General features: G+C 37.1%; 1 protein-coding gene across 4 annotated transcripts in view; it reads left to right on the top strand.

Moving 5' to 3' along the window:
• Positions 1-22,736, top strand: part of RapGAP1 (Rap GTPase activating protein 1) — a 111,710-nt gene extending 88,974 nt beyond the window's left edge. For all 4 annotated transcript variants that reach the window (XM_028300761.1, XM_028300760.1, XM_028300762.1 and 1 more), the window contains 9 exons: positions 11,449-11,593; positions 12,003-12,278; positions 12,707-12,888; positions 13,826-13,923; positions 14,999-15,355; positions 15,609-15,702; positions 16,186-16,363; positions 19,314-19,483; positions 20,455-22,736. In XM_028300761.1, coding sequence (XP_028156562.1) covers positions 11,449-11,593; positions 12,003-12,278; positions 12,707-12,888; positions 13,826-13,923; positions 14,999-15,355; positions 15,609-15,702; positions 16,186-16,363; positions 19,314-19,483; positions 20,455-20,607 — 1,653 coding nt within the window. In that variant the 3' untranslated portion in view covers positions 20,608-22,736. The remainder of the gene's footprint in view (positions 1-11,448; positions 11,594-12,002; positions 12,279-12,706; positions 12,889-13,825; positions 13,924-14,998; positions 15,356-15,608; positions 15,703-16,185; positions 16,364-19,313; positions 19,484-20,454) is intronic.
• Positions 22,737-25,990: the final 3,254 nt, after the last annotated feature.

Below are 25,990 nucleotides of genomic sequence, written 5' to 3'. Positions count from 1 at the left end.
ATTAAAGCGATTATTTATGTTCTTCAAACATTTAACCAACAAAATACGTGCATAACCGCATGTTTTGAACTAAAGTATTGATCACGCAAATCTTAACAGCTCAATATCAATGACGTCATCTTTAATCTTAAAGAACACAAAGATAGTTCAAATCGCATTTTAAAGGCATCCTTAAGGAGTTGTTATAGGATCTGTTTTGCTATAACAGATACCGACTCGAGAACAAAGCTCGAGAAAAAACCGATTTACTCGAGTGTTGTTGAAGAAATAACCTATAGGGTGTGGAGTCTGTGGAGTGTACCTTCCTTGTCTCCAATTTGGGTTAAGTACGAGAAACTGGCTAGAAAACCATATTAAAAAATGTGGACACATCACGTGACGCTCAACTGTTTTAGCAATGTCGTTGATGGTAACGTCAATTGACAGCTGTCAACTTTGAAATTTGGAACAGAGCTTTATTGCGTAACATCGAAATTGAATTATGAATTTTGTTTTGTTTTTGTATCGTCAGAATTTTCACAACCAGTCCACGTAACAATGTTGCCAACATAGAGCGATGGTAAATAAAAAATACACAAATCGTAACTTGATTTAATTGCCTTCGTGACTCGCCCGTCTTTCCTCGGACGATCGAGTGGCGTAAATAAATTGTTGAGCGTGAAATGTGCGCAAGCAATATTGTTTGAAATTTATATCCCTAGTGCACTTCACTTTTACAGGAGAAAGGTTAATAAAGATAGTGAAGACTACTGACCTATCCAATTTATAAAGTTACTTTCATTTCGTTGTTGTTAGATAAGCTGATATTATGTAGAGTTACCCTATAATTGTATCAGTATAAGATTCATAGGACTATGAAATAAGAGTAGGTACAATATTTGGTGAAAAAAAAAATAATTTGTAATTATCTTTCATGTATAGGGTGGTAGTGCGTGGTACAGTCCCATACAGCAGGTCTGTTAAAGCAAGCGCAGTAAAAAACTATTAATAGGCATTTGTATAGGTAAACAGAATTTTCTCGTGCACGATACAGTTAAAGAAGATCCCGATATTACAAATAGGTTACTGTTACCTTGACATTTGCGCATCTTACTTTGCATCAGCTGCTACTAGCCAGTTGGCAAGAAAAATATAAACGCGCGTTTGCGTTAAAAATCACCAGCGAGTTATATTCTTATTCATTTGTGCCAGTGACCACTAAAACTTGATATTCAAATGAAATAAGCGTGCTAAACTGTGTTGTGCCAAGCGTTGCAAATAATATTGGTCATTTTAAACTTCATACCTACTGCCTACTGTATTGTCATCGTCATCACACATCACACAAATTTTTGTCCCAAAATCGCACTTATTACCACCATTAAGATACCATGTACTGCCATCCGTACGAGACGACCTGGCTCCCGGCAATGACGTCACCGTTACCGCACATCCAGACGCGAAACAGGCTCCGACCGCCTTGACATTTGCGCGCCACTCGGTCTGGCACGCCAGCCAGTACGGTGCCAAGTATTAGCTGATTACCCGAATGTGGGGTAATGTACGCGAATATTCTTATTACGTGACGAGTAATGGCACGGATTAGCGCGGATTTGGCATGGCTGCATATTCTCAAATGGTGGCATTTGATGTTGGGATTTATAGCGTGTATGAATCTTAGATGTGAGGTTTTGGTAAAAAAAACTCATAAAACTCATTAATTATGCAAGAAGGCTTTTTAAAAAGCACTTTTACACGTTCCAATATTAACCCTACCACTGCTTCAGGGCAATAAATGCCAGTGCTGAGAAGACGCAGCGTAAGAAACTCAGTCACTATTAACGAATTATTCACGAAAAAAAAATAAAAAGAGACGAATAGAGATTTAGAGAACCTTCTCCTTTTTCGAAGACTGCAAATAAAATAATTATGAATTCCTAAGACAATGGACATCAAAAACTTGTGACTCTTTGACCTACATTTTTTAATTTAAACCTTGCTATTTGTCCACTAGATTACTTTTAATCCTCTATGACTGATGTCGTTACTTATTATGACTTTTAAGATAGGACATCGATCACCACTTTGTCACGATCACGTTTCTTCGGAGACGGGGACTGGTTTGAAGAGGCAAAACCTTGAACCAAAAGCAGATATTGATCTGTATTGACCAACCTTTAATAAAATCAATAGTAAACACAAAAGTAATCACTCATTTAATCTACAAAGCCAAAATTTTCCTTGTTCTTCTTATCTTTTTAAGTGAAGATAAATATGAATGAACTAATTAAATAAGGGTGTGGTTCCATTACCGCAACTAGTATTTTATCCAATTTACTTTTTATTTAAAATATGTATTATTGAGCCCCTGACATTCACATTGTCCTCTCTTCAATGCCGTTGACCTTATACTTTAACCTTCTCCAGAACCTGTATCAGTTTTCTACTCTGTAATATACTTAATGAAAGTCCAATTAAGCGTTAAATTCTGTTGATTAATTACATCAACGGATCCAGTTTCATTTGTTTTGAAGTAATGAGTATTTATTTACTTAAAATTAGTAACTAAAAGTTTTAATGGTACCTATTATGTAACGAAGCATTCAAATGAATCTGTAGCTTCGATTCTAGGCGGTGATTCTAGCCATGAATCTAATTGTGAGTATAATAACGTGACTAAAAGAATCAAGTTCGAAGATAATCTTTTGAAACTGATATAATGATATGAAGAGCCCCAGCCCATTCAATGTCACAAAGCAAGTGAAGCTAAAAGGTTACATTATTGGAGAAAAAGCGTGTGAAATCGCTCCGCTTGTACTAATGAACTTGACTTCAGTGACAGACGTTAGAGATTACACTCATATAACACCGCAAAGGATTTAATAAATAGCCTGCTATTTGATTAAAACATCAAAATTAAGTATGAGGCAAATCAAGCGTAAAATATTTGAAAGTTGTAAAAGGTGATTATATTCATTGTTTCTCGGTAGACCGACGACCTGTTGAAGGTTGTCAGAAGTGTCTGGATACAATCAGCGTAGGACCGGTCATTGTGGAAATCCTTGCAAGAGGCCTTTGTCCAGAAATGGTAATGTTTAGGTTGCTTTCGAAAGGTTATACTGCAACGAAAATGCATTATTGCAACCCAAAATGTAGCAGCACACACAGTAAACTTACAGCGCAAGATTGGTCTTAGTGGAAATCCTTGGGGGAGACCTTTGTCCATGAGTGAACTCTTGAGTCTTTGGGTTAGATAAAGGTGCTCTATTGCTACGAAAATGTTAAGTGTCATGTGCTAAAAATATTGCAGGAACATTAGCACTAAGAAATTACATAGTAAACTTAAAAATACTTACAACAATTTCCTTTGTAGTCATTCGAAGCCCGCTCCCCGCTCTAGCTCATGCACCATATTCCTCCGAGACATTGGTACAGTTACAGACACGTGTGAATATTCCCATACCCACGCCTACCGAGCTTACTGACTCATACTTTTTATACTTTTTTCGTGTCATTTCGAATCTCCATAATTGCCACCCAACTTTAATGCAGCACATTTTGTTTACGATTTCTCTGCTTATTAAAGAAAACGTCAATTAAAAGATCGATAAAACTCATTGTGATCGTTGTTTGATGTAGAATACAATGGATGATAGTTTTAAGAGAAAAACTTGTAATGAGCTGTGACAGAAACCTATTTTTTTTTTATCAATATATTGATAAAGCTTTTTACCGCAGCAATTAGCGCGCATTACTTGTATTAGAAAATTTAAACAGTAATTTAATTATTGTTTAAAATGATAATTTTTCCCACGTTCCAAAATAACTCCATAAATTAATTGAAATAAAAAAATATTATTACATAATGAAATAGTGAAAAAGTTTCATTCTTTAACTCTGTATGACAAAAACATTGATAAAATAAGTGATTAGGATATAATATAATGTCTAATTCATTTTTATAAGGAGTCTAGTTAATCAATGAAGACCTTTTTGTATGATCCTTTGTCGAATGGGACAATATTAATACATTCAGCGATTCAAAGTAATTACTGTGGTAGAAATACCAGTTTAATTGGTCGATAGAGAACTTCAGGTTTCTAAGCTCTATAAAACTGCATGTAGGTCGTAAGGTGCCATATAAGCTGTATAAGTAGTTCGTTAGGCCGCAGTAAGCTTAGACCGTTGCGGTCGCAGAAACATGCCAAGGCGATGTCACGCGAGCTAGATCCAGGGTGGCTAGGCAAATTACTAGTAACTAGTTACTCCTAGTTTGGACGTTAATTGCTGCAATTAGTATGCTGAAGTAAGGAAATCACGTTGCCTTTTTATTTTTTTATTTTCTTTTCTACATTATGCTTGTACTCGTACCTTTTTTAATCTTTGTCATACTCTTAATAATATTATGTACTAATGAAAGATCATAGTCAAGATCAAAAGTGTTGGTCAAGTTGAGTGGACTGTGAAATAATGCTTTAACAAACCATTAGTATACAATATCAATTTTAATTAACACCGTACAGCCACACAATTAATGTTTTTGAATTTTAATTGATAGCATAAATTATTACTATTCTACATACCTTTCTCCCAACTTTTTAGATATTCAAAAATATAAAATTAAAATCAAAGAATGCTTTAATAAAATCCACCAATTAAAACAGGCAGCCATGCTTGGTAAGGGTCTAGCCCTTTTAATAAAAAAATGGCGGCAAATGATAGTGGGAAAATGCTGGGAGCCCACACAGTGGAACGGGCTGGCTTCACGCCCCGTGAACCTGCTTCTCGGCTCCGTGTAGATCGCCCGATTACGAATACCGAATAGGCCAATTTGACGTAGTGATGTGGAGGCAAACGTAGGTATGCATCGATGCTTTTAGTTGGAGATGAAGTTGGATTTGGTGCTATTGTGGTTCGTTCCACAGCTTTTAAGATGTAGTTAGCTCTACTGTGGTTCTAAGTAACGCTGATTAGTTAAATCGCATTTTAATTACTGGTTTGACTATTGGTCAAGTATTTAAATCCCACCGCATACTGTTAAAGGGCGAGTAATCAACAGAATAGGTTTTCGGTAAAGCTGAGTTTTAATACAATGTTTGTTTCAAAACTTAAAAAGCAACAGTCGACACAGAGCAACTCTCTGGTGGTTAAATGCCATTTCTGGAACATTAGTACAGAGACATTGTCAAATTATACATAACTCGTGCCGCTGTAAAGATTATCACGGTTTTGCGTCTATGCTAAACATTTTTTAAATGGTGTGAAGGTACAGTTAGGCCAAACGACTAAGGCTGTATTTCACCTTCTTTCTTTAACTATAACAAACGTCAAACGTCTCTCAAACTCAATACAAAAAACACTGCAACTCAGTGTAAGGATACAAGTTTGTAGCTTTTTTTATGCCTGGCGCCTCACTAGCCCGCCTACGAGTGCCTATCGCGCGTACGAATCTAAAGTTATTACGGAATTTCTTCGTAAATAAAACGCGTATTAATACGTCTTTTCGTGCGTAATTTAACATTGTTATGATAAGTACGGTCTACGCATTTATTATCGTTACATTATTATAAAATAGCCGTTACAGTAATACCAATTTTAACACCATGTAATTAGTGTGACTTCTGATTGGGTACTTGTATATTTTGCAATGCTTTAGGTGTTGTTTGATTTGCCATATAAGTCTTAGACGCTAAACGTTACACAAGCTGTTTCAAAAGAGTAAAATCATTGCGAATTTTTTTAACTTAGAATTTAGATCTTTGTGTTCATCTTGAACGTAAATAATCTTATTAAACCCAAATCGGTAATTAGATTCATACATGCAAAGTAAATAAATCACGATCCATAAAGATTTTTATGCTGACCATGCCTTTATTTCCTTGAGTACCTCACAAGTGTTTTGTATAGTTCATTTAACCATTATTTCGTAATAGTGATAGCGTAATATGCAAATTACTTTATAGTGGTAGATTATCTGGCATTTCCCACACTTTTGTATGCATTTTATGGTCCCGTATACAAGGGCCTTTAAGCAAGGTTCTATTTTGTTGGCAGGTGGCTAATTAAGATGTGAGATTAGACAGAGTTAATAGGGCTTAGATTTTACGTGAGAAATAAATAGACAAAACTGGTTAACATAATTTAACTCATTCTAACAACGACTCATTTAAAAGCATTTATCAATCTGATTATCTTCACTCAAATCCCTATAAAAGCCTTTGGCCCTAACCTGAAAATGCTTGAAATTCTACGCAAGTAACCAGATAGGGTCTAAAAGACCTAATTTCCTCTACACAGCAATTTGTTTGTGTATACCTCACGTCTAAAAATGACCTCGGAACGGACGCCGAAGTAATATTTCACGTTCTCCTGGAGCATTCTAATGAATAACGTTTGCATAAAATATTAGGTCGTTACCGGTAAGCCGATGGGGGCGATGGGTCATTTCGACACCGCGGCACCGCACGGGTTAGGCCAGACGAATGCGAAAGCTCAGATCGGTAAGCTGATACGATGCCAGGGGTTCCCAACTTGTACAGATTATTCACATAGGATCAAAGATGTGAGATAAACTAAAAATGGTTTTCAGTATTCGTCTAAAAATCAATAAACAGAGATTTGTCCCTTAAAAGAGTCTAAAATGAATAGTCGCTTAAAAGAGACTCATAATATTACGATAAAAAAACTTAAGTCTAAACCTTTTTCATTACATATTTAACTTGTTTCCTGTTTATCTATTCTTTGCCTAAAGCCAGTTTCTGTATGCATGTTACAAGTTTAATTTAAATACCCACCGCAGACCGCAACCGCAGTAACGTAATCGCTAGTGAGTAGGTATCATAGCGACACAACCTTTCTCATCTCTAGAGGAATAACTTATCACAGTTCGGCTTACAAAATGTTGACAACCACTGCTAGGGTTGACGCGTAAATACGTTACCGAAATCACACATGCCAGTGTTAAGTACGAGGAAGTTTCCATTAGTTAAAGTCACCGCGTGCGCAGCGTTCAATTAAATTGATTACAGCTCCAGCGGGATTGTTTACTAATGAATGCTGTTTGAATCCTGATTAGTTTGGAAAATAGGTCATCGGCAATGGAGGATAGAACTAAAAAAGCTGTGGCAGAAAATAAAGTATAATTTATTTTGAGGGCATAAAACATACCTACTCCATTACGTTTCTACTGGCCGGGGTGTTTATTTTACTATAAATATTTAGGATTTTTTATAATTTGACTTTTTTGGTTATAGACATGACGTGATTGGTTGAATTTGAAATCATATAACCCCTAGACGGGTTATCTAGACCAATCATAGACATCTTTTTTGACCCTAGAGTCATACTTGTACGTTGTCAAACCATTTATAAAAGTAAATGGACATGATATTGAATCAATATGCATCATGATTATGAGTTATGAATCACCAATGCATCTCTCAATGTCCTTATCACAAAACTAATTTACCGACGACTTATTACGGTAAACGCGTCGCATCAATCAGATTTGGTAAAGATCATCAAATAACAATTTATTTTCCAATCCATTGGGCCGATGACGAAGACAGATGCCCTCCCGACAAAAGGAAAGTGGGAGCAATAAGCAAATGCCTTTTTTCATAACGAAAAATTGGACTGAGGACAATTCGCCGAGGAGAATCGGACGAAGTGATTGCCAACCTTGTGGAGTGCCAGGGAAAGAAAGAAAAATAATAAAAAGAGTAGTTTATACAATATTGTATATCATCTATGTAAAATGTAGCATCATTTTTGTTTTCGAAAACTAACTTATGGCGTGCAAATAGAAAAACTTTTAATTGAATCCGCAATAATAATGCGAGATAGGACAAGTCGCAAAATAACATAATAATGATAATCATAAAAAAATAAAATCTAATGAAAATTGAATATTAATAAAAATGTAACTACATATAATTACACAAAGTTTGAACAATGAATACAGTTAGCACCAAATAAAAAGTTAATAAATGGTTTTTTTAACTTTAGGACGTCAAAAAAAGGTTCAAAATAAACGGACGTAATTAGCAATTTTCTGGAAAGTTGACCGTTGCAACATCAGAGATACTAATCCGGCTAAGTTGTTTAATGATTATGCCTTACACATTAGTTGGAACTTGGAATCCCTAACGGCCCAAATTACGGAACCATTAGGGAAGTTCGCTGCTAATCCTATACGAAAGGTCAGTCGTAAAAGTTATCCATGTTAGTATCGGGGTCATTTAAATATCGTTACTGTTACGATATAGTGATAAAATTCATAGTAATTTTATTTTAGTTAGAACATAAAAACTACAAAAAGTTATTAATTTGAATGAAAATCGTCGGAAAATATAAAAAAAAAAGAAAAAAAATATCATAATCTAAATTATGATACTTTGCCTAAAATACATTATGGTCTTGTTGGTCACCCTTATGTTTTTTTCCTAAAATGTAGCACGTTTGAAGAATTCTACATCCAAATAAATAATGTGATTCACATGTTTATAATAATACTTTATTATACTTTTATGATTTATCTTTTGGTTAACATAATTATGTCGTGCGAAATTATCAGCTTCATGAGATCCGGAAAAAATGGAACCACTCCTGAATAGAAAAGAGAAAAATCATTTGAGGACGTCCCGAAAAATCGGCGGATTCCGTCTTAGATGACACCATCCATCAGGGCTCGATGAGGCATTGACCCGTCCTCCAATTACCGTCCTTAGCTTTCAATTTGCCGCTTTGTGGCGAAAATGAAAAAAGACCGGCTATCAGTCGTTGATTATCAGGGATATGACAGAAGGGCGATGAAGTTTGTGATTTTCAAAGGTCAACGATCTTTTGAATGCAACCTGGGGCGTAGTGTGAGTTTACGTCAAACGCATTCGATGTCGACTGCGTAAAAAAGCGACATTAAATGTATGACGGATTTTACAGCGCTGCAAGCTTTGGAAAACTCTCAATTATAGCAATAATAGCCATTGGAAACTTTCAAAAACTAAAATCTTCATAATATTTTGTAAAGCGCTCGCTAGTGACGACGTTTGATGTAAACTCACACTAAGCCCTCAGCTAAATCATTATCATTTCCTGCACTTACTTTTTCCAATATCTTTCTAAATTGACAGCGCGAAAGCGGAATAAAATCGTATAACTTTTTAATAAAAAACGGATACACTTCAATACACATGTATTTTATTATTCAATTATGTCTCTATGTTGCTACGTAATGAACACTTCACACTAGACAAATCTATTTGAATTTAATTGGTAAAGCATAATGACTTCCTGGCATCGACCTGATATTCAGATTAAGACTGAAAATGAATTCTATTATAGTAACAGTAAGGTTCAAAAACTCAGCTAGGAAGGTTCGTGTACGATAGGAAGTTCCCAACACTTAGCACTAGGGCACGTAGAACAAAACAATAATGAATTTGCTCGTCTACCGAGACAAAGTGCTTAGATGTATCTACTGCTAAAGTAATAGTCCTTTGTGTAGAACAGTGTCTATTACTCGTAGTTAGCGAGAAAATAGTGGTTGTATGAGTCGTAAATTAGAAAGAGGTGAAATCAAAATAATCTTTATTTGTTTAGATTAATTAAATTAGTAGGTACTTACAAATCGTCAAATGCTCTTAAGGAGCCTATACATGTCTCATTCTTTTTTTGCCCTACCAGCGCTTCGAGACAAACATTTTTGGCAAGTGCTGAGAAGAAGCTCCGCAACAAACTCAGTCACCACTGTCTGCCGGTTTATATAATATAAAAAAGTAGGAGAGTGTGAAGCTTTAACTCTCATATAGATCCTTAATACATTCAATGTCTATTACGAAGTAATAATGGGACGTAATTTGCACAATACCATGTCTAATTTTAAATAAGCCATATATCATTGTATTGTACAGTAATCTTCGCTCAAGATTGAAGTTTCGCAAAGTAATCTATATCATACTTCTTCATTGTTCATGTTGATTAAAAACGAATTAATTTCAAACAATTGTTTTAACAACCTATACAATGTTTATGTATCCTTCGAAAAGGTCTTGGGAATAAAAAGGGATCCGGTTGACGTAACAATGTATGTAACTAATTAACATCTTCATGGCAATTAAAAGCTCTTTGTTTCGATACAAAAGATCGCCTGACCCTCGACATAGTAGGTAATGAAAAAAAAACTTAATTGCAATGGAACAAGGTTTAAAATTACACGCAGCTGCATTATCTATTGAGACAAGTACTTATAGCAACTATGTTTTGCAATACAAATAAATTGCTATTTACGAAAATTCAGAACTTAGCAATATGCACTATTTTCAGTCTTAAAGAAATGTATCTAAAAATACACAACTTGTTTTTGTTAATAATATTCGTAAATTAACAAAATGAAGCGTTAAACCATAACACTTGAGTGCTGTGTCTATGAGATCACCATCAATTGCTCTGATTCATGATTTAATTTGAGTTACGTCATTTGAACTTGCTGAAATTGCGAGGATTGAGTATGAATATCTCAGTTACGACGACACTATCCATTTTAAGGTTAAAGTACTTGAAGTACACAGATTACAGATACAGATTTAGGTAAGGAAGAATTCTGTGGCACTATCAATTAAATTTGCATCATTATTAAATCTGGTTAATAAAAAGCACGCACGAAACGTTATTTTGATCAAATTTGAAATACAATTTTATCACAAAACACAGTTTTGATTTCAGTTGATGAATATTATCGTTATTATGCGTATTAATTGTTAAATTAATGATATCCTTTAATTGAAATGAATACTCTGATAATAAACTGTTAAAGTTATTGACAAATGTTATTGAAACAGAGGCATATAAAATATCCATCAAAGTGAAATCGTTACCTCTAAATATATCAGCAAATGCTATAAATACACGCTCTATCATACGGTTTTATAGGTATTGGGTGCGACTGATGGATATTTTACGATTGTCCTGCGTCAATATTGACACAGTGTAAATGTATCAGTTGATTGTTGAGGTACTTAGTTGATACTGCTTGCTCTAGAATACTCTAAAATAAGCTGCATACAATGTACGTCTAGGAAAAAATACATAAATAGTGATTTAAAAAAAAGTCCTACGTGGAAATCACTATATTATACTACGAGCAATACCTACTCTTAACGCATACATTAGGTAAAAAGAAAATTACATCAACATACATCTAGCTATTTGTAGTAACACTGCCCGAGTCATTATCTATGTTTTAGTAGGTTACTGCAGACGTATTTGGACTTTACATTCCTGAAATATACCTCATTGGCGTGTTTTCAAATATATTTTAATAGCGTTTTCCCCCTGGTTACATGTCCGTATTTCCTGTTTAAATTCAATCTCAGTGTTTTAGTGAATCATAGCCTAATTTTAAACCTTAAATGAAAGTAAAATTACATTAAATTCACGACTCATGCTAAATAAAAGTTTTCCTTGTTGCAGGAACACATAAACTTGGTGGGGTTTGATGAGAGCCTGGGCCCTGTGGTGATGTCCCTGAAGAATGAACATGTAGCTGGCCAGGACCACACCAGGATACTGCTCAGGCTTCGCACGGAGACCATGCACGGACTTATACCCACCACTAGTGAGTATTACTGCAAGTAGCTTAGCCATGTTCTACAAGGGAACAAAAAATCTAAAACACCTTAATGTTTATGAGAATGTTTAGGTCTTTATTATGCATCTATGTAGAATTAAACGTTCAAATCTTGAACAAAAGTACTTACACAAATCGTATTGTGGATCGAATAATCTAACTAGGTTTTTTAAAGTCTGGTAGTTTATTACCAGAGATAATATTAAAGATGAATGTAGATTTTGACTTCATCAATTTTTTTTTTGAGAGAGTGTAATAGTTTTTGTAGATGCTGCATTGTTGCATACGTTGACTGATATTCGTAGACACAAAAGTGGTCCTCAATGTAGGTTCCAAAACTTCCAAAAGTTCAAAGAACTTTAGTTACCGATATTGAAACATCACCCTTATTCCCCAGGATCAAGCATAATGCCGTCGCCACTAAAAATGGCGAAGATGCTGAACGAGCAAGTGAACGTGGACAACTTCATGGCGGTGATGTGCCTGAACGCGTCGCAGCTGATCGCGGCATATGACGAGCATGTCCTCGTGAACAGCTTCAAGTTCGGAGTACTGTACCAGAAGCATGGACAGACGACCGAGGAGGAGCTGTTTGGGAACAACGAAACGTCGCCCGCGTTCGACGAGTTTCTTGAAATGCTGGGGCAGAGGATTAAGCTGAAGGATCACAAAGGTATGTTCTTGCAACTGTAACGTTATTTCTGCATTGATCTTTGTAACATGCGTTGGTACTAAAACGAAAGACACATGGGTAGCTACAAATGTATACTCATCCTAATTCATCAGTCTTAGATTGAGATAGTATTAAGTTCATGATATAGTGTAAACCTTCTATGTATAGCCAATGTCAGACATCTGGCTTCAATTTTGACACACGTACAAGTACATAACATTATCCACTGAACGTAAGAGGAGTTATATGAATGTCTCTGATGTTGCAGTAAAGGCGATCTGAGTTTATCCATTATTGCCAAATAATCTTGCCCCTTATTACTGCCACTTGATAACTAACCAACTACCGTGGCTCTATTCCCCAACCTACCAAGAATAGCCAGTTATACTTGTACTTGATTTTCCAACCTTTGTGTTTCTATTCATCAGGCTACCGAGGGGGCCTGGACATCATGAACGGGCACACCGGCACCGAGGCGGTGTACGAGCAGTACTACAACCGGGAGATCATGTTCCACGTGGCGCCGCTGCTGCCCCACACCGCTGGAGATGCACAGCAGCTCCAGAGGAAACGCCACGTTGGGAACGACATCGTTGCTATTGTCTTTCAGGTATATATCCATCATCAACAGCCCTTTACAGTCCACTGCTGGGCTATGAGCCTCGTCCACTATTAGTGGAGGGTTTTGCTATAATCCCCACGCTTGGCAGGCGGGGCAGGCATGTTTTTCAGAGAGCGCTGCTGCCCGTTCTCTGTTTTATGTGTAGTCCCTAAATCGCCTCTAACGACACCCGCGGGAAGAGTACACGGTGGGGTGTTCGATGTCATCTCGGGTAGCTCTCCAGGCGATGTGGTTCCAGGACGTCCACCTCATAAAGGTGGATCGACGACCTCATAAAGGTAGCAGGATGGCGCTGGGTACAGGCCACTACCAACCGGTTATTATGGAAATCATTGGGGGAGACGTATTCAGCAGTGGACGTCCTATGGCTGAAATGATGATGATGATGTTGATTTAGGTGTTAATTTCTTTCCCAAGTCCACTTCGTCACCCGCTAAGAATCCCGATCCAAGTAACCAAAGATTTTCTCGACGACCTATCTCCTCGATGTTCTAGCGATGTTGATTTTTTTTCTGAGACCGAACTCTGTTATTACAGAGTTATTAAGATAATGCGACTGAATTGTTTGCATATTAGCTAATTGCGATGAGATCCGTGACGGGTTTTGGGAATGGAGAATCCTTAAGTGGAGTGAAAAAGTTTGAAAATCATAATGTGTACTTCATATTATTATAGTTGTAAGTCTAACTACCTGTACCTGTCTAATGGTTCGAAGGCAATAAATACATTTTTTATTTTTATTTTATTTATTTATTTTATAATGTTAATTAAATTAATACATAATATCATATTCTTAAACATTCTGTGAAATCCATACCACAGAATTGGTCGGGGCCTTACTGATACCAGGAACTCCCGACTTCCCGATATGACTGGAAATGTCAAGTTTATACTAAATAGAATGTTTTTTTTTTGTAATTTCCAGGAGAAAGCAACTCCGTTTACGCCTGACATGATAGCTTCGCACTTTCTACATGCCTTCATAGTGGTTACGCCCGTAGAGTCAGCGGCAGGGGAGACCAGGTAAATAATCCTATTATATTCAAAATATTGCAAAAAACCTTTTACTCACGACGAAAAGTAGCCTGTAAATGTGTCCTAGGTTTAATCTAGCTCATATCCAATTCAAAAAATAGGCGAGATTTTTTTTTATGTGACAGGAGGCAAGCGATCCGACGGAAAGATTCTTAATAAAAGAATCAGTCAGACTTTATCATACTTAAGTCTTTGTGTTAATGATAAAACTGTAAACCTCTTTACTAGTGTGGCTACTTCTGACGTAACACTCATGAGGTAATGTAACTTGAACCATCACTGACGTCATCCAGGTCTTGCTCACTTCAGACACATTTATTTCAACGCGTCACCTTCCTATTTTTAGTTCTTACTCCGGACTCCTATTACGTCTTCCAGTCTACTTGTTTAACATAAAGTTTGTGTTACTTTGCACCAAGGAATTATTTGAATGAACAAGCAAAGAAAATGGCTCGGAAAGTGGGAAGGGAGTTCTAGTAATTTATATGCAAACGAATGGCGTCTCTGTAATTATAATGGTTAAACTGACTGAATAAAAAGGTTACAAGAAAACAAATAGGTAGAAAAAGATACTCGTACATCTTAATTTTGGAATAGATTCGATGAGAGTGAAACGTAATTCGTTCGAGATGCGAAAGTGTGGAGCAAAAAATGTATTTTCAGACTTGATGGGGTAAGTGCCTTGAGTGGGAAGATTACTTAACTAAATGTTTATTTACTTTCGTTTAGGGCTACTTAGGGAACTCTTCAGCTAATGGATAGAGTTCATTACAGCTCTGAGTTAATACGAGTAGTTAGTAATGAGCGAGTTTTTCTATAGGTAATTTGAGTTGTTAACGACAAAAATTGGAGAAACAAATTGAGCAATATTTTTTATAAAATATATTCCGTCCAAAGATTCCAAAGCATCTGATTGATGAAGTGGAACAGAATAATTTTAAAAGAGATGTTGTTACTTAAATAATGAACAAAATCTTGTAACGGTGATGTTCATTTGTTTTCCTTGGAAATGAAAAACGAAAACATAACTTCCTTAGCTCTCACGATCGTCTTTTGTTTCTAGGTACAAAGTGGCCGTCACCGCTCGTGTGGACGTACCATTCTTCGGGCCGACTCTCCCGCAGCCGCCGATCTTCAAAAAGGGGCGTGAACTGAAAGAGTTTCTTCTGACCAAACTTATAAACGCTGAGAACGCTTGCTATAAAGCTGAGAAGTTCGCGCAACTGGAATTGAGGACTCGCGCGTCTCTTCTCATGAACTTGGCTGATGATCTGAAGACTAAGACGGTGGAGTTCCTTGGGACTGGAGCGAGGATAGAGCCGGGGGCAGTGTCGCCGCAGCCAGAAGGCACGCCCAGGCAGGATGGACCAGGGGCGCGATTCATTGATACGGTTAAAAAGGCGCTCATCTCTAAAGTGAGGTGAGTAGATATACCTGCTAAATCATCATCAGTTCGTTTAGACTATTTACTTCAGGAGCAAGTATTCTCTAACATACTAGAGGCTAAATGCTTATACTCCCCAAGCTGGCCAGACAGATTGCGGAGGCCTGATGTTTGTAGTCGACTTTTTCGACATCCACTGGACGAATAGTGTCCTATCCTACTCTACTGGACGGAACCACACGTATAATGTTTGTTTCTCTATTGTAAAGTGAAACAATTTTTTTTCCAGATCACCGAGTGTAGACACGAATCTCTCTGGCGACAGCAATAAGAATCATCAAATCAAAAACAAAATATCCTCGCATGAAACTCATACCCCTAACGTAAGTATAATTTTACAACACACAACACTAGTAGGCGTACCAAAAACCGTTTTAGCTTATCAATCACTGAGATGAATCAAGTAAAAAATCGTGCCAAAATGCACACATAAAAATAAACTTTCAATTACTAAATAGGGAAGTTTCCTGGGTAAAACAGCAAGCGTTGTAATTAGTCCGTCAGTTAGCTTATCAAAATCTACTCAACACGTATTTTTCACTTTTAAAACTAATGAAAATGTAAAGAGATAAAGCGTGCCAAAGTTCTAAAGAAAAGGCCCGTGACGTCAGTGAGTGCGGAAAAGTGAAGCACTTTGTTACGTCGCGCGGAACTTCAACGCACTATAACTTTGTAATTATTTGTTTGATTGCCATATAAAAATATACGTGTCCAATATTTTTTTATACTAAAATTTACGGACTAAAAAACTTTTTTAGGAACTAGCCTATTGTGTTCTATTGCTAACGATATACGGTCTATTTCAGAGCGGGCGTTCCAAATCGTCGATACCTTCGTCGTCAGCGAGCGCGGTGTCGGTGCGCTCCGCCGGCGGCTCGGGCGAGTCGAGCCCCGACGTGACGTCACGCGCGGTGCCCCCGCGGCCCCCGCTGCATGACCATAGCGATGATTCCAGCTTGAACTCAGTAGACTTGGACCCATTAGGTTGGTACACTTGGCAAATGTTTGGACCAGCCTACTTTTGTCAAATATTTGTACGTTAGTACAACGACTAGTACGTAGTAAGACTACTAAGTCTCGGTGCAAGAGCAATGAGGGCTATCGTTTTTATACTTAACAGTTGGCACCCCTGGCGATTGACAGGACCTTACTCTACAGTGGCGCCATCTTGATGAGTGCAAATGCGATAGTCCTCCTACCACTTTAGCGCTCACAAGTTGGCGCCACTGTCTTCGCTACTAGCAAGTGACAAGACCTTACTCTACAGTGGCGCTAACTGGTGAGCGCTAAAACGATAGCCCTCATTGGGAGTGGCTCGGGCGAGTCGAGCGAGCCCCGACGTGACGTCACGCGCGGTGCCCCCGCGGCCCCCGCTGCACGACCATAGCGACGACTCCAGCTTGAACTCTGTAGACTTGGACCCATTAGGTTGGTACACTTGGTTAATATTTGGACCAGCAGCCCATTTAGACAAATATTTGGCCCAGTAGTCATGGCGCAAGACCGTTTGGTGGCGGCTCGGGCGAGTCGAGCCCCGACGTGACGTCACGCGCGGTGCCCCCGCGGCCCCCGCTGCACGACCATAGCGACGACTCCAGCTTGAACTCCGTAGACTTGGACCCATTAGGTTGGTACACTTGGCAAATGTTTGGATCAGCCCACTTTTGTCAAATATTTGTACGTTAGTACAACGACTAGTACGTAGTAAGACAACTAAGTCTTGGTGCAAGAGCAATTGGGAGTGGCTCGGCGAGTTGAGCGATCCCCGACGTGACGTCACGCGCGGTGCCCCCGCGGCCCCCGCTGCACGACCACAGCGACGACTCCAGCTTGAACTCCGTAGACTTGGACCCATTAGGTTGGTATACTTGGCAAATATTTGGACCAACAGTCTTGGTGTAAAGCCAAGTGCGTGATACTATTTCGAAAAATCCTCGACTGACAGCGATACGAGTCATCTATGATCTAGTACCCTCATATGAGCTGGTGGTGGCTCGGGCGAGTCGAGCCCCGACGTGACGTCACGCGCGGTGCCCCCGCGGCCCCCGCTGCACGACCATAGCGACGACTCCAGCTTGAACTCCGTAGACTTGGACCCATTAGGTTGGTACACTTGGCAAATGTTTGGACCAGCCCACTCAAATATTTGTACCAGTAGTCATGGCGCAAGACCGTTTGGTGGCGGCTTGGGCGAGTCAAGCCCCGACGTGACGTCACGCGCGGTGCCCCCGCGGCCCCCGCTGTTGACTCCAGCTTGAACTCCGTAGACTTGGACCCATTAGGTTGGTACACTTGGCAAATATTTGGACCAACAATCTTGGTGTAAAGCCAAGTGCGTGTTACTGTAGCAAAAAATCCTCAATTGTGACAAAGATACGAGCCGTCTTGGTCTAAGTCTATGGATGCTATTAGGCCAAAAGGCTTGATGTCGATGCGCCAAAGTCCATTAATGGACATACCAAGACTGTACCAAGATTGTACCAAGATTGTACCAAGATTGTACCAAAATGTACTTAACTGTATTTGGACCATGATGATGATAAATCATCGAGCGACAGCATTATGTCAGACATGGATAGATTGGTTGAGTAACTACTTCATCTGTAGCAAACATCGATATTATTTTGTAGGTACGAGTATGTACAGTTGGCAGCATTTTTGTCATAAAATATCACCTATTGTGTGTACAATAGCTTCAAAATCTGGTTTGTATTGTATTTACCCTTAATTATCAACGTAATTATGTAAAAGTTACCTACCACTATTAACAAAGATTAGAAATACCACATCATGATCAAAAGGCATCAAATTCTTGATCACAATTTGTAAAATTTATAGAAAAATAGTGTTTGTAATTGAATTGGATTTTTTCTTTTCAATTAGATGACAAGGACTGGCTGAGTTGTGGTAAAAGTGCAACAGGTTAGTCCTGTAGTATCGGTGTGTAGAAACATCTATAGTCTGGTCTGCGAGCTCGTAGAATTTTGTCCAATGACCCCAAGCTACCCATCCTTATCGCTCGCGCGTAATTATATTGCTGTCGCGACTGTGCGACGGGCGCTTGCAGTGAGTGTGCGAGCGCGACAGCAACATAATTACGCGCGAGCGATAAGGATGGGTAGCTTGGGGTCATTGGACAAAATTCTACGTGTTTACAGACCGGGCTTTAGAATGTATAGCATTGTATTTATTCTTCGTAGGAAACGGTAGCATATGATTATAAGTAAAACACATGTAGTTACGTATTCTTTAATTACGTCGCACATTGCATGATATTTTGTTGAATTGTCTTCTAAGTATTGTAGCTATTTATATTCTTTCTAATTTTAATTCTTCTTAATTGTTTCACAGTCTATAGTTTTCGTTTCAAAATATGTATTTATAGATATTTAAATAAAAAGTATGATGTTTCGAGAGATGTTTAGGTATATTTATGATTCTTGAAATATTCCAAATAATTCAATAAGTTAAGTTTTTAAACTAGCATTAACCTTTGAAGAGTCAGAGATCTACTGACACCGGGACATAGACCTGCATCAAATATGTGACCTACCTATTAAGTGTGTGTGACCTATAGTTATACAGGGTGGAAACGATAAGTGATCTCACTCGATTATTTCTAAACTATACAAGATATCGCAAAACTGATTACTGATACTTCACGAGCCCTTTCAAACGGTTAATTTTGTTACCTATTAATGATACCGTTGGATAGAGCTCGTGAAGCACTTTCAGGATCATTAACCAGTTTTTCGGTTCAAGGTCAAGTTAAAACAAACAAAGTATAATGTTTTGTGAGATCTTTTGTCGTTACAAAACTTTAAAAAGTCAAAATCCGTTAGGTTTTACTAAAATAAAAGTTAAAAAGTCTTCATAAAATCCATTAAGCTTTACTTAAACAGTGCTAAAATACTAATATTATCTTCATCCATAGGTGCCGTCTACGTGGACAGCGACACGGGGCTAGAATCGATGTCATCAGCTGAGGCTGGTGCAAACACGCGCGGGGAGCCGATGGCGGCGCCGCGGGCCGACGCGGACCAGTTGAGGCAGGAGGTGTGCAGGCTGAAGAACGACAAGTTGGACTTGTTGAAGCAGAATATTGTGAGTATTCATTCATTATTAGTCTGTCTGTCAGGTCTTTTAAAGGTAGCCTTTCGAACTAAGCGTCACAGAAGCAGCGTCTTTAGCTTTGGTCTTGTGCTGCCAACGTCGCCTTAGGGTTCGGCCAAACCAACGCGATCACACCGCGATCAGCCGGCGTGCAGCGATGGCGACCAGACCTAAATGCATTGATCGCCATCGCTGCACGCCGGCTGATCGCGTGTGATCGCGTTGGTTTGGCCGAACCTTTACTAACTCGCTTCCAAAGGCTACCTTTAAGACCAAAGCTAAAGACGCTGCGTCTGTGACGCTTAGTTCGAAAGGCTACCTTGACCTAGGCTCAGACTACCAACTTTTAGTTGGCCGATGGTTGGGGCGTGCTGTTAATTAGTATGGACATGTATTGGATGAAAGTGCGCACCTTAAACCGATTTGGTATCGGCCGATTCTTCATACAAATTAGAATCGGGCCCAACTATCGGCCAACTAAAAGTCGGCAGTCTGCGCCTAGGCTTAATGTCAGGGTACCTATTTACACTTATAAAAAATCAATTATACCCAATTTTCGGGACTATATTTTAGCTGTTGCTAGAAGAAATGGTAAAAAATAAAATTTGCAGCCTCATTTTACCTTGGTAATAATTCGCGGTATCCAATGCTAAAAGCGCTGTCCACCACAACAAACATATAGGGTGAATAAAATAGTATACTAGAATGGTTTAGACACCTTGAGAGGTGACCTAGAAATCTTAAAATTATAAATAACTGGAAGACATTGAATTACCTGAGGCAGGAAAATCTTAAAAATCTGTTGATACAAAACAATTTCAGTACTTTCTTTAAGTATCTATCTTAGATTAAGGTTACACTATTGTAATTTTATAGAGGATGTTACTTACTTATGCTGAAAATAACCCAACTTTTTTTCTATCCTTCATGCACATTCCTAATTCTAAAAATTGTATTTTCAGACCTGGCAGCATGAGATAAAATGCCTAAAAGAGCGCGAGATTGCGCTACAGGCAGAACTAGCGGCCGCCGCGAGAGAAGTGAGGAGACTTCGCGACCAGCAAGCCACGGGGACCACCATCCCCAACCCTTCCACGCACGACTCCACCGCTTAGAACAAAACCAGTCCGGTGTGTGCGGAACCAGAGCTTATTGCGACGCAATAGAGCCCCAATTTACTTAACGTAGATACGGCTGACGGCCGTAACGGCTAGCGAAAACCGATTGGCTGAAACAGCTTTTGTTGGGAGAGAAGCGATTGCTTTCGAAATACTGATTTAAGAACAGAATAGGTTCGATTATAATCTGTGTTGCGACGCAATAGAGCTCATGCCAATATCTGTAATCATATGATATTTAATGAGTTTGAGTAAGATCTGAAGTTGTGTAAAAAGATGATCGAGGAGTTAGTAAGGAATTGTAATTTTCAGTAAAAAAACAAGATTTTTGGATTCACATTTATGTAGACTTAGCGGATCGATGTTGAATTTCATACACTAAATCTATACTCTAACTTTCACCTTCATTTTCTATCAGTGATATTATATTCCCTACAGCGTTGATTGTGTTCATACAAAGACAGTATGACATTTTATAGTGCAATAACTTAAAGGAGCATGTGCATATTTTTTATTTTTGTCACCGTATAAGAGATATTTATTCCGTTTATTATTTTGCATGAAAGTACGGACGTAACCTATTTTTTTTACATCGTGACTTTACAATTTACATAACACATTGTATGTTTGTTTAATGACCCAGTAACATGCTTTCTTGTCATCTTTGACTGACATACATAAGATGCTAACAATCTATTAGATATATTATACGAATTTCAGTAGCTAATTATAGAGAATATGATTCGAATCTTTTATATGTCGTTATACCAAAACTGATTTGTATGTCTACTGAGCTAATCGCTTTGTAAATGTTGTGATAATGTAGACATAATTCTTTATAAATATATATTTATAGTGGAAATAGATATTTATTCATAATAATGTATACTGGCATAGATAAATGTATGAGAAATAACCTTTTCGTTTTTACAAGGAAGAAATCCGCGCAAAATGTATTAGTATCATCTCAACTGTAGGATTTAGTGAAATATTTAGATTATTAAATGTAAATCCATTTGTATTCGTTGTTATTTACAACTTTATATTCATCGTTTGCAAAAAAATTAGCATCATGTGTAACAACTAAAAAAAATTGAACTGAGTTACGTAAAAATTCAGTAATTTAGGATAATAATTATCTCAAAATCTCAACGTTGTTGATGAAAATGTAAATTAAAAAACTGAATTTAGAGTTAATAAAAACGGTACCTACTAACTAGGCCTTGGAAATTGTATTAGGAAGCCTATACAGGTTGTAATCATCAGATCGGTAAAACTATGACAGTTACTTTAGAATTTAGAACATAATTCTTTTCATTCATGATACTGTTTGAACTTTTGCCAACTCTTTGATTACACTCTGTATACTTATATGGTGCATTAGAGATTCATATATCTAAAGAAATAATCATATACTATGTTACATAGTTCAATTTATATTGTATAGAAATCTCCCAGTACGAGTTCGATATTTATTTTTATTATTTTCGCCGCACAGTGCAATTTTTCAGTTTCACGAAGTCAAACATAAATACATAAGTGACATTTCAATGTTTCCTTCGAGTATACAAATTTAAGTTTACCAGTTGATTGTAAATATATTTGAACTGGACCTAGGCTATTAATTAAACAGTATTTTTCTTAATTTATACTTGATTTAAGTCTCGTTCGTCGAGTGTCTTTGTGTTTGAAATATGTTATGTTGTTTATAATTAATATTTTATACCAAAGTTAACATTCCCCACTAAATAGCATAGTTTTTTTAATTATTACCGTATAGATGAGACAGTATTTCATTCTTTCGCGGTGTTTGGACAGTAGAAGTCTAATCGTAGTGTTGTAGTCCGACCAAGCATTAAAATTTGATTTGATTTCTTTATGTGCACTTAATAATTAGTAGTGTTTGGTGTAGTTCTTTCAAATGTTTGGTCGCAATATCACACTACGTTTATTTAACTATAATAATACTGTACCGTTTTCATCGCTTGATAGTTGACAGATCATGCTAGCATTACATCTAAGTTTACATTTAGTTTTTCTATTAAATGTAATCCATTGGATTTTTGTTTGACTGTTGATTATGAATAAGTTAATTGTAATTAACACTAACTGTTGATTCGTCTTCACTTAGACTTAAACCAAATATTGCGAGCGCGGAGCGTTAGAGGAAATAGTTTATAATTTTAAGAGATACTATTGAAATATATAAATAGTTAATACTAAATAATCATTGTGGTTTCATTGCATACATATTTAGATATTTATTCTGTATTTGATAAGTCGTCGTCGTCGTCGTTCGTCGTTTCAGCCAAATGACGTCCACTGCTGGACAAAGGCCTCCCCCAAGGTTTTCCACAATGAACGGTCCTGCGCTGCCCGCATCCAGGCTCTTCCCGCGACCTTTACCAGATCGTCGGTCCACCTAGTAATTTGATAAGTAAATCCTAATAATATAGAAACTATTTCATCATGGCTCACAAGAGATAAAAAAGAATATCAAAATAAAAAAATACGAATAATAAAGACTTATGATATAATATAATTTGTAGATGGAACAAAAGTTAAAGTATTTTATAACCAAGAGAAACAAGCCGGATCGCATTGGACGAAATTAATTAACGCTAGCGACATCTATTTTAATCAAACGTACTTTAAAATGCAACACAAGCAGTCGTAGAGACATCTGTTGTTGTTACTTAATTAAATTACATTCAACTCTACTAAGGTGAAATGGTTTTCATAAATGATATAACAGATGGCAGTACACTCAACTTGCTTTTTACATTGTTTGTCTCACCGCAAGATGGCGCTATGTACCGAATTAGAAAGTTTAGAACATGGTTTAGAAACAACGATTCTTGGCGGGAAGTGAAGTTTTTAGCAGTTTTTATTTTGGAAGAGAAGTAATTAGTCGAATATTCATGTGAATTGTGGTTGCTAATAATTATAAGCATTTTTGTGTTTGTGGAACACTCATGCACGAGTGTGGGAAAATAAAACAGTGAAACATCGCTACAACTTCGCTTGAAAGTTCACATGAGATCTCATTAAATGGCTCAAGAAAAAGGAATTTCATTGATCATGTAAGTGTATTAGAATTAAAATTATTATTATAATAATATTACAATACTTAACCACTTGAAATATTTTATTTGACCTAAGGTTGACACTGATAAATTATATAAACCGCAATTTATAGCTGCTGAAGTTTACTACGGATAACATTCCCAATTTTTTTGCAACATTTTATAGTTACTTGTGACATATGCATTTCCGCAGGTAAGTAGCTACTAGGTTCAAAGTGAACAAACATTTTTTAGTCAATACAATTTTTGTAAGTTACAAAAGAACGAAAAAACGGGCACAGGGAAGCCCTTAGGCAAGTAAGAATTTGGGTCACCGCTGCCCAAAAAAAACAAAAGACAAGAAATATCATTTTCCTGATGTTTTTATAACGAAAAGAAAATCAGATTTGGTGTCTTTTACATTTTGATTTAGATGGTAAGGGGAAGTTCTTAAAATAGGTAGGTAGAGCCTAAAAATAAAAAAAAGAAATAAGCAGGTATTCGTGAAGGACTTTCAAATTTTTCATATGCGACATTTATGAAAAAAACGATATCTAGGTAAGAAGTACTACAGTCAAACTTGTGAAACATTAACCTTAGGGGCAACATACCGACATAAAATATCTATTTAATAATAATAAAATATTTTGATATTAGTCGTGATTAGGATCATCCATCAAAATCAGTCCATCATTTTAGAGATTCTAACATGGATTTTTAATTTATTTTTGGTATTTCAAACTGACGGACTAACTTTTTTGCAGACACTTCTCGAATGACAATATGAAATCGTACGTGTTTTTCTTGGTGAATTTGGTGAACTGAAAACCTGATGGATGCTGAAGCGATGCCTTTGAACTATTTTTATGTGGTTAAGATATAAAATAGAATGCTCATATAATGAGATTCAACGAAGCATACATGCTATGTTTTGTTGATTCCCTTAAGTTGCTGGACTAATGAGTTGATGAGGGACATAAACGTGTCGATTGGTTGGGACTTTAACCAAAATCGTGTGCCGAAAAAGTGCCGAAGTTTGCCTTGGGTAAAAAAAAAAGTACATTATCGTTTATTTATTTGTTTACGGTTATTCCTACGTATTAGATACGAGACACTTTGTTTGTAGAGATAAAAACCTGTAACGCTACTTATTGTCAAATTCAATTCCAACAATATTCTAATCGTGTCTCAGCTAAATGTTAGCTCGTGATTTCTGGAGTTGCTAAAAGTTTTTCAAGTCCTCCGACGTCAATTTGCTTTAGAAGTACAAAGTTCAATATTAGTATAAGCACCTTTTCAATTCAAATACAATTTCTTATTCNTCATGCCGAAAAACCAAGGCAATGGGTGGGAATCAAAACGCCAAGCACTCCGTCTAGCGTCGTCTTGGGCCTGCTTTACTTTATTGTTCTCTGGCTTGACCTTTGTAGTGTGTGGCTATAAATCACTTTCTTCACTCAAAATCAGGAATCATAATGGTGAAATCCAACTCCAAAGCCAAAGATGAGATCACGTTTTTATTGCGTGGCAGCACGCGGTCTTCAATGCATGCATGACGTGGCCTTCATTCACAGATAACTTTAAATTAATCGGAGACTTCATTCTTCATTCAATGTCAATTGTGATGTCAATCGTCAACTATTTTCTTTTGTTCTTTTTTTTTAATTGCTTAATGTCACAGATATTGATAGATGCAGCATGTGGAAAGAAAAAGTGAAGGAAAGGAAAATTTGTATAATTTTTCTATGGGGACGAGCGTGCCGCTTTTTAAACGTCATTAGTGTCATTTTAGCGAATTTTAGTGATTGCCGCAACGTAAAAATAATCGTATCATCGTACTGCAATGTACTGCAATCGCAAAGCAATCGAGCGATGTCGTGTGACTCGATTTGATAATTAATTAATTCCGATAAAACTGATAATTTGGTAAATTTATAGCTAGTCTGAATGTGGATCAAAATAATTTTGTAGCGGTAAACGTCATTCTATATTATTAATTTTCTTATTAATGTTGTGCGGTGAGTTAGTGGCGCCCTCTTTGTCAATGTTGTCAATGTTTGTCAATGTTTTGTTTTGTTTTGTATAATGTTATTTTTTTTTAAATTTATAATGTTGGTTGGAGAGGCACCCGCTGAAAACCAGCGTCGGGGCACGCGTGCATGCACGCGTGGCTCGATTAATGCTGAGCGGGCGCCTTTTTGGCACAAAATATGCGTGTATAGTTTTAAGTCCCTTTGTTCTGTTTTTTTATTTTTCCCTTTTTGTGTCAAATAAAGTTTTTCTTATTCTTATTCTTATTCTTATTCTTATTCTTA

This window comes from Ostrinia furnacalis, unplaced genomic scaffold (assembly GCF_004193835.3).
Source record: "Ostrinia furnacalis isolate ACB-3 unplaced genomic scaffold, ASM419383v2 OfSCF0780, whole genome shotgun sequence".
Classification (NCBI taxonomy): Eukaryota; Metazoa; Arthropoda; class Insecta; order Lepidoptera; family Crambidae; genus Ostrinia; species Ostrinia furnacalis.
The sequence above is the reverse complement of the archived record's forward strand: the minus strand, read 5'-3'. Positions and strand labels throughout refer to the sequence as shown.